Source organism: Triticum urartu, chromosome 2 (assembly GCF_003073215.2).
Source record: "Triticum urartu cultivar G1812 chromosome 2, Tu2.1, whole genome shotgun sequence".
NCBI lineage: Eukaryota > Viridiplantae > Streptophyta > Magnoliopsida > Poales > Poaceae > Triticum > Triticum urartu.
In genome coordinates, this window is record NC_053023.1 from 73,294,471 (window position 1) to 73,314,426 (window position 19,956).

The window sequence follows — 19,956 nt, forward strand, 5'->3', positions numbered from 1 at the left end:
TATCACACAAAGATGTAACTAAGGATGCATACCGATACATCATAGAGGAGCAACTTCTTACCTTAACATATAGTGTTAGTCCCATATGCATTGTCATTAACCAGCTATAGGTAAATCAATTGCCACACACATATATGTAATAGTTTCCCGTACAGATGAAGCTCATATATTCAGCCTAAGTCAGTCTTAGAGGGAACTAGCATGATCTTATAATTAGAGCATACAAGAACCAACGATTGCTTGATCCACATAGTATATGCTACTCCATATTTAATACAAAGTGATATACTAGTATGTTCGTTTGACCAAAAGATGAAAGAAATTTCGGACTTGAGGCAACGCATGCATATCCAGAATTTATTTGCACATCGATCTAACATTATTGTCAGATTACAGCACACACATATTTCTAGGACGTAACATTTGCATGCCTAGCTTGTAGTTTTGATTTATGTGTGCCTTACTAGATCGAGGATCAATTTGTAGTGGCTTCGAAAAGCGAGGAACTCAGTATCGTAGCTGAATGTTATGCATCTTTCTTGTACAGTACTACCATGGGAAAGCATTGATATGTACCTCCTCCGTTTCAAATTACTCGTCGCAGAAATGGATGTATCTAGAACTAAAATATATCTAGATACATCCATACCCGCAACAAGTAATTCGGAAACGGAGAGAGTAGCCTTTGGCTCTTATTGAACGAAATGACTAGAGTTGTTTCTTGTAAGCGGTTGGTTAATGGTAAATATGCACTTGTGTTTACGTAAATGATGATCCATGTGAGTGTACTTTGTTTGATTTGTATGCACTGAATATTAAGTAACACCCGTCTTCCGCCAGCGGCCCTCTCTCCTCCCTCCAACCCGGCGCTCGCCTCCGCCTCCGCCTGCGCCTCCACGCGCGCGCGCCATCCGTTGCCTCGCGGCCTCGCCTCCGAGGCCACTACACCAGCGGCCATCCGATTCATGCGGCACGCGGCTAGGAGAGCTGCGGCCACGCTGCTATCGCCGTCGACTCTCCCGCCTCCCTCCTCCGCGCCGCTATCGTCGCCGACTCCCTCCTCCGCGCCGCTCCTCCAGCGACCTCAGTCCCTTCGCGCGAGAGCGCCCGAGCCAGGACTGGCCCGGACTCCCCGCGAGCGCGTCCCCGTTCCTAGCCCCTGCGCGAGAGGCCGCCACTCCCGCGATGCGCGCAGGGTGCTCGACGAAACGCCCAAGAGGAGCGCGGCCGCGTGGACGGCGGTCATCGCGGGCTGCGCGCGCGCCGGACGGCACGCGGACGGCATGGGCGCGTTCGCGGAGATGCTCGCCGACGGCAGAGCCGCGCCGAACGCGTTTGTTCTTGCGGCCGTCCTCAGGTGCTGCTCGGGGCTCGGCGACGTGGCGTCAGGCAAGCGCATCCATGGGTGGCTGCTGAGGAACGGGGTGCATCTGGACCGGGTGCTGTGCAATGCCGTTATCGATATGTACGCCAAGTGCGGGGACTGCGAGCGGGCTAAGCGGGCATTCAGAGCAATGGCCGAGGTCGACGCCGTCTCCTGGAACATCGTGATCAGCGCGTGTCTGCAGAGCGGCGACGTTCGTGGGGCGATGCAGCTGTTTGATGAGTCGCCGGTGCGAGACACTTCGAGCTGGAACACAGTCATCAGCGGCTTGATGCGGAATGGGTGCGCTGCCAAGGCGCTGGACCGCCTGTATCATATGGCACGAGCTGGAGTGGAGTTTAATCACTACACATACTCCACGGCACTTGCCTTGGCTGGCATGCTTTCTTTGCTAGACCTCGGCCGGCAGCTCCATGGCCGTGTGCTGACAGCTGCACTGGAGACTGACGCATTTGTTCAGAGCTCTCTCATGGACATGTACTGCAAGTGCGGCTCAATGAACGCTGCTGCGTTGATCTTTGATAGATGGTCGCATCTTACCGGTGACGTGAAATTTGCATGGAGCACAATGGTCGCTGGATACGTCCAGAATGGCAGGGAGGAAGAAGCTTTCGGGTTCTTCCGGTTGATGCTGCGTCAAGGGGTTGCTGCAGATCAGTTCACCCTCACCAGTGCGGTTGCAGCGTGTGCAAATGCAGGGATGGTTGAGCAAGGCAGGCAAGTGCACGGGTGCGTCGAGAAGCTAGGGCACAGTTTTGATGCACCATTGGCATCTACCATCGTCGACATGTATGCTAAGTGTGGCAACCTTGACGACGCTTGCAGGATGTTTGACATAGCTCCCACGAAGAACGTTGCTCTCTGGACTTCAATGCTGTGCTCCTATGCGTCCCATGGGAAAGGTAGGATGGCCATAGAACTCTTCAACAGAATGATTGCAGAAAAGATCAAGCCAAATGAGGTCACCCTTGTCGGTGTTCTATCTGCCTGTAGCCACGGCAGATTGGTCAGTGAAGGAGAGCACTTCTTCAAGCTAATGCAAGAAGAGTATGGAATTGTTCCAAGCATCGAACATTACAATTGCATGGTTGATCTTTATGGTCGAGCTGGACTGCTAGACAAAGCAAATAATTTCATCAACGAAAACAAGATTAAGCATGAATCTATTGTTTGGAAGACATTACTGTCAGCTTGTCGGGTTCACAAGGACATGGAGCACGCAAAACTTGCTTCTGAAAGTTTGATTCAGCTGGAGCAATGTGATGCTGGATCATATGTTATGCTGTCAAACATGTATGCCACTCACAGCAAATGGCGTGACACTTCGAAGCTCAGAAGTTTGATGCGGGAAAGGGGGGTTCGAAAGCAACCCGGACAATCTTGGATCCATCTGAAGAACATTGTGCATACTTTTGTCGCGGGGGACACGGCGCACCCGAGATCATCTGAAATTTATACCTGCTTGGCAAAGTTGATGGAGAGAATAAAGGAACTGGGGTACACCAGTAGAATTGATCTTGTTGCTCATGATGTGGAGGAGGAACAAAGGGAGACAGTTCTGAGGTTCCACAGTGAGAAGCTTGCCATGGCGTTTGGGATCATCAGCACTCCCAATGGGACTCCGCTTCGAATCTTCAAGAACCTGCGTATTTGTGTGGACTGCCATGAAGCAATCAAGTATGTAAGCCGAGCCACAGATAGGGAGATCGTTGTGCGAGATTTGTACCGGTTTCATCATTTCAAGGATGCAAGGTGTTCTTGTGAGGATTTCTGGTGAAAGATTTACCTCAACAATTTTGGTGGCAAATTTTTCACACGTGGGTCGAAGTTTTTCCTCCTTCTCCTCTTCCCGCACCCGCACATTTGCTCCTCTGCACACTCGGTTGTTGCCGCCAGCACCTTTCAACAGCGCACCTCGTCATCCTGGTCGCCACCTTTGAACTCCGCCCCTTCTTTGTAATGGTGCCCATGGTGAGCGGGCGGTCGTTATGTTACGCGGAGGGCATCATGATCTGATGGGTGACAACGGGGGTCCTCGCTGACCAGCTACGGCGATGGCAGCATTGGCACTGCTCCGACTACTTTGTGTCGTCCTTCCTGGTCGCGTGGCTTCTTCATGGCAGGAGCAGTGGGAGGTGGACATGCGGTTGGTTGAAGGTAGGAGAGCGAAGGTTGAGGAAGGTGCGGTGAGCTTCATGTCAACCAGAGAAGGGACAGAAGGGCGCGATGGGGTCGAAGGAGTGCGAAGTGGTGGTGAAGGCCAAATCCGACGTGCAGAGGCCGGGACAGTGCAATTGGAACCATGGCGATCGGCGAAGGGCAGCCCTGGGAAGGCAGCGGCGACTGTGCACGGAAGAGCGGGCGAAGTTGAATGCGATTGGTAGGACACGTCCTATCCGCCAAGGGTACAAAAACAGTGTCAGCCCTTTCTTGTTCTAAATTTTTTATAATCTGGAACTCCTGTAAAGATTATATCACTCCCGGGGAAGAATGTTTTTTTTTTTTGAGGATCTTGGTGTCCATTGCGATGGAACAATGAAGTGACCTTTAAGATCGGAGATGCATGACTAAACGGCCCATGCAAATAGTGGAGGGACACAAGTAGCTCCAGCAGACTTTGGCAAATTTTTGCAGTTAAAAAAAGCAAAAAATGCTACACCTACGTAAAAGCTGTGCTCTTAACGTTTTTTTTGGATGTGCTCTTTACGTAATATTCCTACTCCGTCCATATATATAAGGCCTAATGTGTTTTCCGAGGATGCCTTTGACTATTGATAAGAAGGATAGTATATGAGATGTATAATCTGAAAATTATAACATTGAAAACTCCTTTCATATACGAATTTGACGGTATGCTTTGTGTATCTTACATGTCATATGTTGTTACTCTGAGATATGGATAAAGGGAGTAACTATCCTCTCCACTATGCCTCCTATTTAGCGCGGTTCCCACTGGCATGACAATGGCGGAGCCAGGGGTATTCTTGGGCATTCCATGGAATACCCATGATTTGGCCCAATAAAAAATCAGATATACATATCCATTCTCCAGGCTCCAGCCCAGGCAACAGGCCACGCGAAGTCAAACCCACGGCACGCAGCCCTCAACTCGTTCACCAGCTGGATCGACCTAGCTGCCGTTGCCGGCGTCGGCGCTGCAGCGACAACCGCACCAGCCACCGGCACGGCAGCACCTCCAGGCGTCCAGCCATCCGCAAGTCTCATTCTCCCGGTTACTCTGCTCGCGGCCTCGCGCTCGTCCCCTCGTTGGCTGTGACTGTATAGCAGCAACAGTAAATTGACTTAGAAAAGTATGCTCCTGAACCTGCAAACAACAATTACCATAGACGCTTAGGAGTATCCTAACTGCCTCACACGAGCAGCAAATAGATTACATAGGCAGTTATCCTACATATGAATTTTTGTACAAGATTATTGAGAAGAGTACGATTTCTCAAATCGGTTCGATCCTCTCCAAAGGAAGTTTCACAGTGCAAAAAAAAAAATTGAGGTGTGAAAGAGCAGATTTAGCTGAATCGCTCCTGGGGCTTTCTACCCCAGGGAGCTTAGTGATTTAGTACACATTTACATTGCATTGCAAAAAAAAATTCTACAATGAATACCCAACACCAAATTCCTGGCCTCGCCACTAAGTGGCGAACGAGCCAATGCGCACCCCGCCTACCCACCGCGCACCCTTTTGGGCCGGCCCATGTGCGGGGCGGGACGTCCCTTGTTTCTTTTGTCTCATTTTCAAGCCTTATTATTATTATTTTAAAATAATACGAAATTTTATAAAAATCAAAATTTGTAGAAAAAATATGAATTATGAAAGAATTTTCATGGACTGAAAAAATGTTGGCATGTTCAAAAATTGTTCTCGGTTTGAAAAAAGAAAATGTTCAGGAAATCAAATGTTGTTCATGATTGTGAAAAAAATGCTTTCAAATTAAAAAAATGATTGCTGATTCAAAAAAGTCATTAATTCAAAAAAAACCATGCATCTTAGAAATGATCACTGATTCAAAAAATGTTCACGAGTTTCAAAACAATGGTCACAATTTCGAAAGTTATTTGTGAATTTCTAAAAATTGTTAACAAACTCAAAACTGTTCACGAATTAAAAAAATGTTCGCTAATTTGTATAAAATTGTTCATGTGTTCGAAACTGTTTGTGATTTCATAAAATTGTTTGGGAAATAAAAAAGTGTTTGTGAATTTGAAAGAATGTTCATGAATTCAAACTATGTTCACAAAATTCAATAAATGTTCATTTTTCGGGTCTCATGGCCGACGGCAGATAGGGAACGGGCGCCAGCGGTCATTTTAGTCTAGGTTTAGAGTGTGTTCTAGTTAAAAAAATGTCTAAATATAATGAATTTGCTTTGTTTTAAATGAAAAAATATCTGGTTTTATTATGTAAAATAAATATTTTGGATTGTTTGAGTTTGAATCAAATTTGTTCAATATCATTGAATTTAATTTGAAATGTAACCCGGACATATGCGGCTACCTTTAGATGGTGCACGAGTAAATTTGCAAGTCCCTGACATGGCGCTGCCCATGGACGCGTCGACGTATAGGAGGTCAGATTAGTTCAGTCCGATTGTACGTGCTCTACTGCTACGACCTCGGTCCGCTGTTTATTTGACCCCTTGGTATTTTAAGCTATATTTTAACCATCTATAGACTACTATAAAATATAAATTATATGCTATAAAAAATTATATTCTTGGATCTATATTTGAAAGAGCTTTCCAACAATGTAATTTTTGTGACACGTGGTTTACATTTTGTTAGTTAAATTTTTAGGTTAAACTTTAACCCAACATAAGAGAGCCCTAATAAACACCCTTAGGGCCAGTTATTTTGGGCGATTCTACCAGAATCGCCCCCCTTCCTAGCCTCTTCCAGAATCACCACTTCATATGTTTTTTACAATCCTACCTAATTAGATTTTAACTAGATAGGATTATAAAAAATATATAGAATGACGATTCTGGAAGAAGCTGGGGTGGACCGCAGACAATCATGTTGTGCACTTTGCATCCTGAACGAATGAGTTAATCCGAAACTAGCCGTTGGGAGGGAATGAGAATCCACCCATTGGCGGCCTCGACTAGCCGTTGGCGGCCTCGTGCGCGCCCTCGTCTTCTTCCCCGCGCCCATCTCTGCAGCGCCAGGAATCGCTCGCGGGCGCGCCACATTTATGACACCACCACCGCACCACACTCCTCCCCCACCTTACCTACCTACCTACGAGCCCGCCCCTCCCCTCCCCTCGCCACCGCAGCGCCTCTCCCGGACTCCACCGCCACCCTGCCCCTGCTTCCATCCGTGCACAGAGCTCCCGGCACCATGCCGCTGCGGCCAGGCGGTAACCGCGCGGCCGCCCTGCTGCTCGTCCTGCACTGCTGCTGCTGCGCCCCGCTCCTCTTCCCTCCGCCGGCGGCCGCCGCCCACGGGCATCATCCGGCAGGGGACGGCGTCGTGATCAGCGAGGCGGACCGGCAGGGCCTGCAGGCCATCAAGGGGGACCTCGCCGACCCCCGCGGCTTCCTCCGCTCCTGGAACGCCACCGGCCTCGGCGGTGCCTGCTCGGGCGCCTGGACGGGCATCAAGTGCGTCAACGGCAACGTCGTCGCCATCACGCTCCCCTGGCGCGGCCTGGCGGGCACCCTCTCCGCGCGCGGGCTCGGCCAGCTCACCCGGCTCCGCCGCCTCAGCCTCCACGACAACGCCATCGCCGGGGCCGTCCCCAGCTCGCTCGGCTTCCTCCCCGACCTCCGCGGCCTCTACCTCTTCAACAACCGCTTCTCCGGCGCCGTCCCGCCCGAGATCGGCCGCTGCCTCGCGCTGCAGTCGTTCGACGCCAGCAGCAATCTCCTCACCGGCGTCCTCCCGGCCTCGATTGCCAACTCCACCAAGCTCATCCGCCTCAACCTCAGCCGCAACGCCATCTCCGGCGAGGTCCCCGCCGAGGTCGTCGGCTCCTCGTCGCTCCTCTTCCTCGACCTCTCGTACAACAAGCTCTCCGGCCGCATCCCCGACTCTTTCGGGGGCGGATCCAAGGCGCCGTCCTCGTCCTCGCGGAAGGAAGCCGTCACCGGGAGCTACCAGCTGGTCTTCCTCAGCCTCGCGCACAACTCGCTCGACGGGCCGGTGCCGGAGTCGCTCGCCGGGCTCAGCAACCTGCAGGAGCTGGACCTGGCCGGCAACAACCTCAACGGCTCCATCCCCGCCCGGCTGGGCTCGCTTCACGACCTCAAGACGCTTGACCTCTCAGGCAACGCACTCGCCGGAGAGATCCCTGAGAGCCTCGCAAACCTCACCGCGACGCTCCACTCCTTCAACGTCTCCTACAACAACCTCTCCGGCGCGGTGCCGGCGTCGCTCGCCCACAAGTTTGGGCCCACCTCCTTCGCCGGTAACATACTGCTCTGCGGCTACTCTGCTTCCTCGCCGCCCTGTCCCGTGTCTCCGTCTCCGGCGCCGGCATCAACCTCGCAGGGGACAACCGGGCGCCACGGCCTCCGCAGGTTCAGCACCAAGGAGCTCGCACTGATCATCGCCGGGATCGTGATCGGCGTCCTCATCTTGCTGTCGCTCTGCTGCCTCCTGCTCTGCTTACTGACAAGGAAGAAGAAGTCCAGCACTGGCACTGGAGCACGGAGCGGGAAGCAGTCGTCAAGCAAGGACGTTGCCGGCGCCGCTGCTGCAGCTGCCGGGCGAGGCGAGAAGCCGGGGGCGTCCGAGGCGGAGTCCGGCGGCGACGTGGGCGGCAAGCTGGTGCACTTCGACGGGCCGCTGGCGTTCACGGCCGACGACCTGCTGTGCGCCACCGCGGAGATCATGGGGAAGAGCACGTACGGCACGGTGTACAAGGCGACGCTGGAGGACGGCAGCCTGGTGGCCGTGAAGCGGCTGCGGGAGAAGATCACCAAGGGGCAGAAGGAGTTCGAGGCCGAGGCGGCGGCGCTGGGCAAGGTCCGGCACCCCAACCTGCTCTCGCTCAGAGCCTACTACCTCGGCCCCAAGGGGGAGAAGCTGCTCGTCTTCGATTACATTCCCAAGGGCAGCCTCTCCGCCTTCTTGCACGGTGAGATTCCCTCCTTGAAAATTCTTCATCCATTGAAGCTGGGTTCTTCAGCTCTGTGGTTCTGACATTTGGTTGGTTCATGGCGTTGGTTCAGCTCGAGCTCCCAACACGCCGGTGGACTGGGCGACGCGGATGGCGATCGCCAAGGGGACGGCCCGCGGGCTCGCCTACCTCCACGACGACATGAACATCCTCCACGGCAACCTCACCGGCAGCAACGTGCTCCTCGACGACGACTCCAGCCCCAGGATCGCCGACATCGGCCTGTCCCGCCTCATGACGGCCGCCGCCAACTCGAGCGTGCTCGCCGCGGCGGGCGCGCTGGGGTACCGCGCGCCGGAGCTGTCCAAGCTCAAGAAGGCCAGCGGCAAGACGGACGTGTACAGCCTCGGCGTCATCATCCTGGAGCTGCTCACCGGCAAGTCCCCCGCCGACACGACCAACGGCATGGACCTGCCGCAGTGGGTGGGGTCCATCGTGAAGGAGGAGTGGACCAACGAGGTGTTCGACCTGGAGCTGATGCGGGACACGGCCGCCGGCCCGGAGGGGGACGAGCTCATGGACACGCTCAAGCTCGCGCTGCAGTGCGTCGAGGCCTCGCCGTCGGCCCGGCCCGAGGCGCGGGAGGTGCTGCGGCAGCTCGAGGAGATCCGGCCCGGGCCAAGCGAGGAAGGCCATGTTGCTTCTGCAAGCAACGAGTAGAGGGAGTGAACTAGAGAGGAAAGAAGATTGGAGGTTTAGTTTTTTTTTTTTTTGATAATTCTTTGATTCATTTGATTTGAAAAACTAGTATATTTATAAGTTGAAGGGATTGTCCTTCTTTTTCATTTTCTATAGTTTGTATAGGCAAATACGTATTATTTGCACCACTAGAATCTCTGTCAGGAATCCCAAACCCATATAAACATTATTGATTTTTCACAAGCTGTTGAGCACATTCTGGTTCTGAATTTCTTACAGCCTCCCTCGTCGTGTCATTCAGAATTTCAAACTGAACTTTTGATATATGTTTAAAAGCGGTTCCAGTAAACCTTAAATAGTGGCTTCCAGTAACTTGGATTAATAAAGAGTAACAGCATATACAGGTATGGATAATCAATCTCCAGATATACCAACCGCCAAGGAAGAATGCTCACGACAAATAATCCCGTTTGCAGTAAGAAAGAAGTCTAGCATGCCAAAATTCTCTCCCAGATTGTTTACCAATCCAATCTCTGAACTTCCCTCTTATATAAGCAATTTATAAGAGGCATATTAGAGATCAGTTTACAAACAGAGTGGTTATATATATGTTTAAATATCATACTGATGTTGTTGTGCATTCAGACATACTACCATACTATCTCAAGGCCAAACATATACATGGAATACTTACTTCATCAGTTGAACTTCGCCCTTGCTGTTTAAATGATGAACTCACTCTAGTTTGCCCTTCGGCCAGAAAACCACATGGAGATGCCGCCCCAGTCTCACCTTCAGTCAGAAAAAAACACTGGGCCTGAACCTCGCCTTCAGTGAGAAAACGAAAATACGGGGTCTGAATTGAACTCAATTTTATTCAATAGAAGTGAAAAGTCCATTAGTGATTTAAGCGTCAAAGGTTGTGCCTTCCATCCCATGGCTGGACTTGGTTGCTTGAGAAAGTTTGTCTTGTGTGAAAACTTTCGAATTGTCTCTAATTCGCTCTTCCAAATTCTGGCCACTAATTTTCAGACCATTTCGAGCTAGACTACCCAGCCCTCTCTCATCTCAAAGCAAAGCTCAGACTCTGCTACTATTATCACTTCCCTAGCCAAGCCATACTGCTTCAGGTCCTGGAGCTGGAGGTATTGGAAACCCAAGTGTTTCAAAAAGAGGAAATCTTGAAAAAGGTTTCTGCTTAGCTCTTGTTGCTTTATCCTTTGAACCAATGAAAACACGAAAATATTTCTTTGCCTTTTTTTTTGTATAGCAGTTTTCAGCTTCAGTCCAGGGCGACAATTGCACTATATTATTATGATTATTCATGTTATTCAAGTTGTGCAAGTGAAAAGGCAATAATGACGAATACTTAATGAAGTGGCGGCGGCAGAGAAAGCTGGTATGATCATGCTTTGCTTTGTTTATGTACATATGTTTATCTGCGTGATTGCTTTATGGTGTTGTATGATAGTCATCTGGTTCATAACGAGAGTTTGATGATTCATGCTTCCTCATATTGAGTTCAATTAACTAGGAGTATATAATGAGTTATCTTGGATGTTAACATGCATTAAATTGTGTGACATAATGTGGTATGTTACCATGATATTTCTCTTCTGAAGCAATCAGGTGGCTTAACTTGGCACATGTTCACACATAATTGATAGATATCAATTCAGCATGAATGTGTTATGACTTTAGAATGTATTATCATGTTTATGTTGCCGCTTAATGCTTACATATTCAGAATGCATGATTATGATCGCTATGCTCTCTAGTTGGCTGCTTCTCGATCTATTACTAGCCTTTGCATGTAATAAGCATGAATTCTGCTTGTGCATCCTAATCCTTGAGTCGAGATTTTCATAAGAGTCCACCATACCTATCAGTCATGACTGAGGAAGGTCATTCAAAGTTAATTATCATCGCCACGCCCAAAAATCTTTCGTTGTTCAAGTTCTTAAAGAAGGAAGTAATTGGTTTTCTATTTTCTTTGTAATGGATGTAAATAAGCAAATAAAATATATCCAACTATTGCATAAAGAAAGGGAATCAAATAAATTCAAAGTGCAAAGCGTCAAGTGGCCACTATATAGAGAACGAGAATAGACATGTCTTTATGTTCCTTCAAATTTTGAAAGCAACTCTCGAATAAGGCATCAAAAGTTTGCCACTAACAAAAATAAAGCACACGGCAATCCCTGCTTTCCTCTGGAAAAATGTCCTACCCATTTACTTTTATGTTGTGTCATTACCTTCCTTGAGCACCAACATAGAGGGCATAGTTATCATTCTTAACATAACATACATTTTGTCCACGAAATATTAGGTAATATATGTTGGAAATACGAGCAATTTACCAAATGATTTTATTGACAGAAATACTAGATAAAGTGCTACCTCTTGAGCACTGCGTTGGTTTTCCCCGAAGAGGAAGGGATGATGCAGCAAAGTAGCGTAAGTATTTCCCTCAGTTTTTGAGAACCAAGGTATCAATCCAGTAGGAGGCTACGCGTGAGTCCCTCGTACCTGCACAAAACAAATAAATCCTCGCAACCAACGCGAATAGGGGTTGTCAATCCCTACACGGCCACTTACGAGAGTGAGATCGGATAGATATGATAAGATAATTTTTTTGGTATTTTTGTGATAAAGATGCAAAGTAAAATAAAGGCAAAGGAAAAAAGCAAAGGAAATAACTAAGTAGTAGGAGATTAATATGATAAAGATAGACCCGGGGGCCGTAGGTTTCACTAGTGGCTTCTCTCGAGAGCATAAGTATTCTACGGTGGGTGAACAAATTACTGTTAAGCAATTGACATAATTGAGCATAGTTATGAGAATATCTAGGTATGATCATGTATATAGGCATCACGTCCGAGACAAGTAGACCGACTCCTGCCTGCATCTACTACTATTACTCCACTCATCGACTGCTATCCAGCATGCATCTAGAGTATTAAGTTAAAAACAGAGTAACGCCTTAAGCAAGATGACATGAAGTAGAGGGATAGACTCATGCAATATTATGAAAACCCCATCTTGTTATCCTCGATGGCAACAATACAATACGTGCCTTGCTGCCCCTACTGTCACTGGTAAAAGACACCACAAGATTGAACCCAAAGCTAAGCACTTCTCCCATTGCAAGAAAGATCAATCTAGTAGGCCAAACCAAACTGATAATTCGAAGAGACTTGCAAAGATAACCAATCATACATAAAAGAATTCAAAGAAGATTCAAATATTGTTCATAGATAGACTTGATCATAAACCCACAATTCGTCGGTCACAACAAACACACCGCAAAAAGAAGATTACATCGAGTAGTTCTCCACAAGAGAGGGGGAGAACATTGTATTGAGATCCAAAAAGAGAGAAGAAGCCATCTAGCTAATAACTATGGACCCGTAGGTCTGAGGTAAACTACTCACACTTCATCGGAGGGGCTATGGTGTTGATGTAGAAGCCCTCCGTGATCGATGCCCCCTCCGGCGGAGCTCCGGAACATACCCTAAGATGGGTCTCGTGGATACAGAAAGTTGCAGCAGTGGAATTAGGTTTTTGGCTCCGTATCTGATCGTCTGGGGGTACGTATGTATATATAAGAGGAAGGAGTACGTCGGTGGAGCAACAGGGGGCCCACGAGGGTGGAGGGCGCGCCTGGGAGGGGGGGTAGGCGCGCCCCCTACCTCGTGGCCTCCTCTTTTGTGTCTTGACGTAGGGTCCAAGTCTCTTGGGTCTTGTTCGTTGAGAAAATCACGTTTCCGAAGGTTTCATTCCGTTTGGACTCCGTTTGATATTCCTTTTCTTCGAAACACTAAAATAGGCAAAAAACAACAATTCTGGGTTGGGCCTCCGGTTAATAGGTTAGTCCTAAAAATAATATAAAAGTGGATAATAAAGCCCAATAATGTCCAAAACAGTAGATAATATAGCATGGAGCAATCAAAAATTATAGATACGTTGGAGACGTATCAAGCATCCCCAAGCTTAATTCCTGCTCGTCCTCGAGTAGGTAAATGATAAAAACAAAATTTTTGATGCGGAGTGCTACTTGGCATAATTTTAATGTAATTCTTATTAATTGTGGTATGAATAGTCAAATCCGAAAGATTCAAGACAAAAGTTTAATATTGACATAAAAATAATAATACTTCAAGTATACTAACAAAGCAATTATGTCTTCTCAAAATAACATGGCCAAAGAAAGTTATCCCTACAAAATCATATAGTCTGGCTATGCTCCATCTTCACCACACAAAATATTTAAATCATGCACAGCCCCGATGACAAGCCAAGCAATTGTTTCATACTTTTGGTGTTCTCTAACTTTTTCAATCTTCACGCAATACATGAGCATGAGCCATAGACATAGCACTATAGGTGGAATAGAATGGTGGTTGTGGAGAAGATAAAAAGGGAGAAGATAGTCTCACATCAACTAGGCGTATCAACGGGCTATGGAGATGCCCATCAATAGATATCAATGTGAGTGAGTAGAGATTGCCATGCAACAGATGCACTAGAGCTATATATAAGTATATGAAAGCTCAAAAAGAAATTAAGTGGGTGTGCATCCAACTTGCTTGCTCATGAAGACCTAGGGCATTTTGAGGAAGCCCATCATTGGAATATACAAGCCAAGTTCCATAATGAAAAATTCCCACTAGTATATGAAAGTGATAACATGAGAGACTCTCTACTATGAATATCATGGTGCTACTTTGAAGCACAAGTGTGGTAAAAGGATAGTAACATTGTCCCTTCTCTCTTTTTCTCTCATTTTTTTATTTGGGCCTTTTTATGGCCTCTTTTCTTTTTCTTTTTTTTCGTCCGGAGTCTCATCCCGACTTGTGGGAGAATCATAGTCTCCATCATCCTTTCCTCACTGGGACAATGCTCTAATAATGATGATCATCACACTTTTATTTGTCTTACAACTCAACAATTACAACTCGATACTTAGAACAAAATATGACTCTATATGAATGCCTCCGGCGGTGTACCGGGATATGCAATGAATCAAGAGTGACACGTATGAAAGAATTATGAATGGTGGCTTTGCCACAAATACGATGTCAACTACATGATCATGCTAAGCAATATGACAATGATGAAGCAGAACGGTGGAAAGTTGCATGGCAATATATCTCGGAATGGCTATGGAAATGCCATAATAGGTAGGTATGGTGGCTGTTTTGAGGAAGGTATATGGTGGGTGTATGATACCGGTGAAAGGTGCGCGGTATTAGAGAGGCTAGCAATGGTAGAAGGGTGAGAGTGCGTATAATCCATGGACTCAACATTAGTCACAAAGAACTCATATACTTATTGCAAAAATCTACAAGTTATCAAAGCAAAGTATTACGCGCATGCTCCTAGGCGGATAGATTGGTAGGAAAAGACCATCGCTCGTCCCCGACCGCCACTCATAAGGAAGGCAATCAAAAATTAAATCATGCTCCGACTTCATCACATAACGGTTCACCATACGTGCATGCTACGGGAATCACAAACTTTAACACAAGTATTTCTCAAATTCACAACTACTCAACTAGCACAACTTTAATATCACCATCTTTATATCTCAAAACAATTATCAAGTATCAAACTTCTCATAGTATTCAACACACTCATAAGAAAATTTTATTATTAATCTTGTATACCAAGCATATTAGGATTTTAAGCAAATTACCATGCTTTTTAAGACTCTCAAAATAATCTAAGTGAAGCATGAGAGATCAATAGTTTCTATAAAACAAATCCACCACCGTGCTCTAAAAGATATAAGTGAAGTACTAGAGCAAAACTACATAACTCAAAAGATATAAGCGAAGCACATAGAGTATTCTAACAAATTCCAAATCATGTATGACTCTCTCAAAAGGTGTGTACAGCAAGGATTATTGTGGTAAACTAAAAAGTAAAGAATCAAATCATACAAGAAGCTCCAAGCAAAACACATATCATGTGGTGAATTAAAATATAGCTCCAAGTAAAGTTACCGATAGAAGTAGACGAAAGAGGGGATGCCTTCCGGGGCATCCCCAGGCTTTGGCTTTTAAGTGTCCTTAGATTATCTTGGGGGTGCCATGGGCATCCCCAAGCTTAGGCTCTTTCCACTCCTTGTTCCATAATCCATCAAATCTTTACCCAAAACTTGAAAACTTCACAACACAAAACTTAAAATAGAAAATCTCGTGAGTTCTGTTAGCAAAAGAAAATAAAAGACCACTTCAAGGTACTGTAATGAACTCATTCTTTATTTATATTGGTGTTATACCTACTTTATTCCAACTTCTCTATGGTTTATAAACTATTTTACTAGCCATAGATTCATCAAAATAAGCAAACAACACACGATAAACAGAATCTGTCAAAAACAGAACAGTCTGTAGTAATCTGTAGCTAGCGCAAGATCTGGAACCCCAAAAATTCTAAAATAAATTGCTGGACGTGAGGAATTTATCTATTAATTATCTGCAAAAATAATTAACTAAATATCACTCTTCAAATAAAAATGGCAGCAGTTCTCGTGAGCGCTAAAGTTTCTGTTTTTTACAGCAAGTGTAACAAGACTTTCCCCAAGTCTTCCCACGGTTCTACTTGGCACAAACACTAATTAAAGAAAAAAACACAACCAAAACAGAGGCTAGATAAATGATTTATTACTAAACAGGAGCAAAAAGCAAGGAATAAAAATAAAATTGGGTTGTCTCCCAATAAGCGCTATCGTTTAACGCCCCTAGCTAGGCATAACAAGTAAGGATAGATGTAGGTATTGCCATCTTTGGTAGGCAATCCATAAGTGGATCTCATAATAGATTCATAAGGTAATTTAATTTTCTTTCTAGGAAAGTGTTCCATGCCTTTCCTTAATGGAAATTGGAATCTAATATTTCCTTCCTTCATATCAATAATTGCACCAATCTTTCTAAGGAAAGGTCTACCAAGAATAATAGGACATGAAGGATTGCAATCTATGTCAAGAACAATAAAATCTACGGATACATAATTCCTATTTGCAACAATAAGAACATCATTAATTCTTCACATAGGTTTCTTAATAGTGGAATCCGCAAGGTGCAAGTTTAGAGAGCAATCATCAAAATCACTGAAACCTAACAAATCACACGAAGTCTTTGGAATCGTGGAAACGCTAGCACCCAAATCACATAAAGCATAGCATTCATGATCATTAATTTTAATTTTAATAGTTGGTTCCCACTCATCATAAAGTTTTCTAGGGATAGAAACTTCCAATTCAAGTTTTTCTTCATAAGATTGCATCAAGGCATCAACAATATGTTTAGTAAACGCTTTATTTTGACTATAAGCGTGAGGAGAATTTAGCACTGATTGCAACAAGGAAATACAATCAATCAAAGAGCAATTTTCATAGTTAAATTCCTTGAAACCCATAATAGTGGGTTTAGCAACATCTAGGGTTTTAATTTCTTCAATCTCACTTTTATCAATTTTAGCATCAAGATTAAAAAATTCAGAATTCTTGGAACGCCTTCTAGGTAAAGGTGGATCATATTCAGTCTCATCATTATCAAGATTCATATTGCAAAACAAATATTTAATAAGGGACACATCAATAACTTTTAGATCTTCATCTTTATTTTCATAGGAACTAGAAGAACACGCTCTTATAAAGGCATCTTTCTTAGCACGCATCCTAGCTGTTCTTTCTTTGCACTCATGAAAGCATTAAAATTCTTTTGCGAAGTAATAAATTATTTAATATTAGATTCAAAATCAGAGGGCATCTTATTATAATTTCCATAAGAATTGTTGTAGGAATTACCATAATTATTAGAGGGATTACTAGGATAAGGCCTAGGGTTGAAATTTTCTCTATACGCGTTGTTACCAAAATTGTTCCTACCAACAAAATTCACATCCATAGATTCATTATTATTATCAATCAAAGTATACAAGGGCATATCATTAGGATCAGAAGAAACACTCTTATTAGCAAATAATTTCATAAGTTCATCCATCTTTCCACTCAAAACATTAATTTCTTCTATCGCATGCACCTTTTTATTAGTAGATCTTTCAGTATGCCATTGAGAATAATTAACCATAATATTATCTAGGAGTTTAGTAGCTTCTCCTAAAGTGATTTCCATAAAAGTGCCTCCCGCGGCCGAATCTAAAAGATTTCTAGAAGCAAAGTTCAATCCGGCATAGAAATTTTGTATAATCATCCACAAATTTAAACCATGAGTAGGGCAATTACGTATCATTAGTTTCATTCTCTCCCAAGCTTGTGCAACATGTTCATGATCAAGTTGCTTAAAATTCATAATATCGTTTCTAAGAGAGATGATCTTAGCGGGAGGAAAATACTTAGAGATAAAAGCATCTTTGCACTTGTTCCATGAATCAATACTATTTTTAGGCAAAGACGAAAACCAAGCTTTAGCACGATCTCTAAGCGAAAAAGGAAATAGCTTCAATTTAACAATATCATTATCCACATCTTTCTTCTTTTGCATATCACACAAATCAACGAAGCTATTTACATGGGTAGCGGCATCTTCAATAGGAAGGCCGGAAAACGGATCTTTCATGACAATATTCAGTAAAGCAGTATTAATTTCACAAGATTCAGCATCGGTAAGAGGAGCAATCGGAGTGCTAATAAAATCATTGTTGTTGGTATTGGTGAAGTCACACAATTTAGTATTATCTTGAGCCATCATGACAAGCAAGCAAACTAACACACAAGCAAACAAAAAGAGCGGGCAAAAAGAGGCAAATAGAGAAAGAGAGGGAGGATAGAGAGATAGAGGGCGAATAAAACGGCAAGGGTGAAGTGGGGGAGAGGAAAACGAGAGGCAAATGGCAAATAATGTAATGCGGGAGATAAGGGTATGTGATGGGTACTTGGTATGTTGACTTTTGCGTAGACCTCCCCGACAACGGCGCCAGAAATCCTTCTTGCTACCTCTTGAGCACTGTGTTGGTTTTCCTCGAAGAGGAAGGGATGATGCAGCAAAGTATCGTAAGTATTTCTCTCAGTTTTTGAGAACCAAGGTATCGATCCAGTAGGAGGCTACGTGTGAGTCCCTCGTACCTGCACAAAACAAATAAATCCTCGCAACCAACGCGAATAGGGGTTGTCAATCCCTACACGGCCACTTACGAGAGTGAGATCTGATAGATATGATAAGATAATATTTTTGGTATTTTTGTGATAAAGATGCAAAGTAAAATAAAGGCGAAGGAAAAAGCAAAGGAAATAACTAAGTAGTAGGAGATTAATATGATAAAGATAGACCCGGGGCCATAGGTTTCACTAGTGGCTTCTCTCGAGAGCATAAGTATTATACGATGGGTGAACAAATTACTGTTGAGCAATTGACAGAATTGATCATAGTTATGAGAATATCTAGGTATGATCATGTATATAGGCATCACATCCGAGACAAGTAGACCGACTCCTGCCTGCATCTACTACTATTACTCCACTCATCGACCGCTATCCAACATGCATCTAGAGTATTAAGTTAAAAATAGAGTAACGCCTTAAACAAGATGACATGATGTAGAGGGATAGACTCGTGCAATATTATGAAAACCCCATCTTGTTATCCTCGATGGCAACAATACAATACGTGCCTTGCTGCCCCTACTGTCACTGGTAAAAGACACCGCAAGATTGAACCCAAAGCTAAGCACTTCTCCCATTGCAAGAAAGATCAATCTAGTAGGCCAAACCAAACTGATAGTTCGAAGAGACTTGCAAAGATAACCAATCATACATAAAAGAATTCAAAGGAGATTCAAATATTGTTCATAGATAGACTTGATCATAAACCCACAATTCATCGGTCACAACAAACACACCGCAAAAAGAAGATTACATCGAATAGTTCTGCACAAGAGAGGGGGAGAACATTGTATTGAGATCCAAAAAGAGAGAAGAAGCCATCTAGCTAATAACTATGAACCCGCAGGTCTGAGGTAAACTACTCACACTTCATCGGAGGGGCTATGGTGTTGATGTAGAAGCCCTCCGTGATCGATGCCCCCTCTGGTGGAGCTCCGGGACAGGCCCCAAGATGGGATCTCGTGGATACAGAAAGTTGCGGCGGTGGAATTAGGTTTTTGACTCTGTATCTGATTGTTTGGGGGTACGTAGGTATATATAGGAGGAAGGAGTACGTCGGTGGAGCAACAGGGGGCCCACGAGGGTGGAGGGCACGCCTGGGGGGGTAGGCGCGCCCCCTACCTCAGGGCCTCCTCTTTTGTGTCTTGACGTACGGTCCAAGTCTCCTGGGTCTTGTTCGTTGAGAAAATCACGTTCCCGAAGGTTTCATTCCGTTTGGACTCCGTTTGATGTTCCTTTTCTTCGAAACCCTAAAACAGGCAAAAAACAGCAATTCTAGGCTGGGCCTCCGGTTAATAGGTTAGTCCCAAAAATAATATAAAAGTGGATAATAAAGCCCAATAATGTCCAAAACAGTAGATATTATAGCATGGAGCAATCAAAAATTATAGATACGTTGGAGACGTATCATAACGCACGAGTAGTATAGCAGTGATAAAACTAGTCATACGATTTGACAAAGAGAAGGTAAACAACAACTTCATATATGAACTGTAACTAAACATATCTAGAGCAGACAATATAGCAAGTTGCATATATGAAACAGAGTCTAACATATCTAAGGCAAACACTAGAACAAGGAACTGTAGCAGGGCCTCTAATAGAAAGAGGAAGAACGCGTACGGGACAGCAGCAGCAGAAGCGCTGGACTTGGGGTCAGTG

At 45.0% G+C, this 19,956-nt stretch overlaps 2 protein-coding genes across 2 annotated transcripts; both read left to right on the forward strand.

Moving 5' to 3' along the window:
* The first annotated feature begins 806 nt into the window (after window positions 1–806).
* LOC125535878 (pentatricopeptide repeat-containing protein At5g04780, mitochondrial-like) lies at window positions 807–4,081 on the forward strand. The gene has a single exon (XM_048698945.1). It carries the CDS (start codon window positions 966–968, stop codon window positions 3,159–3,161), a length of 2,196 nt encoding a protein of 731 aa, XP_048554902.1. The 5' UTR covers window positions 807–965; the 3' UTR covers window positions 3,162–4,081.
* A 2,481-nt stretch (window positions 4,082–6,562) lies between these two features.
* Window positions 6,563–9,407, forward strand: LOC125535880 (probable leucine-rich repeat receptor-like protein kinase IMK3). The gene is made up of 2 exons (XM_048698946.1): window positions 6,563–8,483; window positions 8,578–9,407. Exons 1-2 carry the CDS (start codon window positions 6,743–6,745, stop codon window positions 9,183–9,185), a joined length of 2,349 nt encoding a protein of 782 aa, XP_048554903.1. The 5' UTR covers window positions 6,563–6,742; the 3' UTR covers window positions 9,186–9,407.
* The last annotated feature ends 10,549 nt before the right edge of the window (window positions 9,408–19,956 follow it).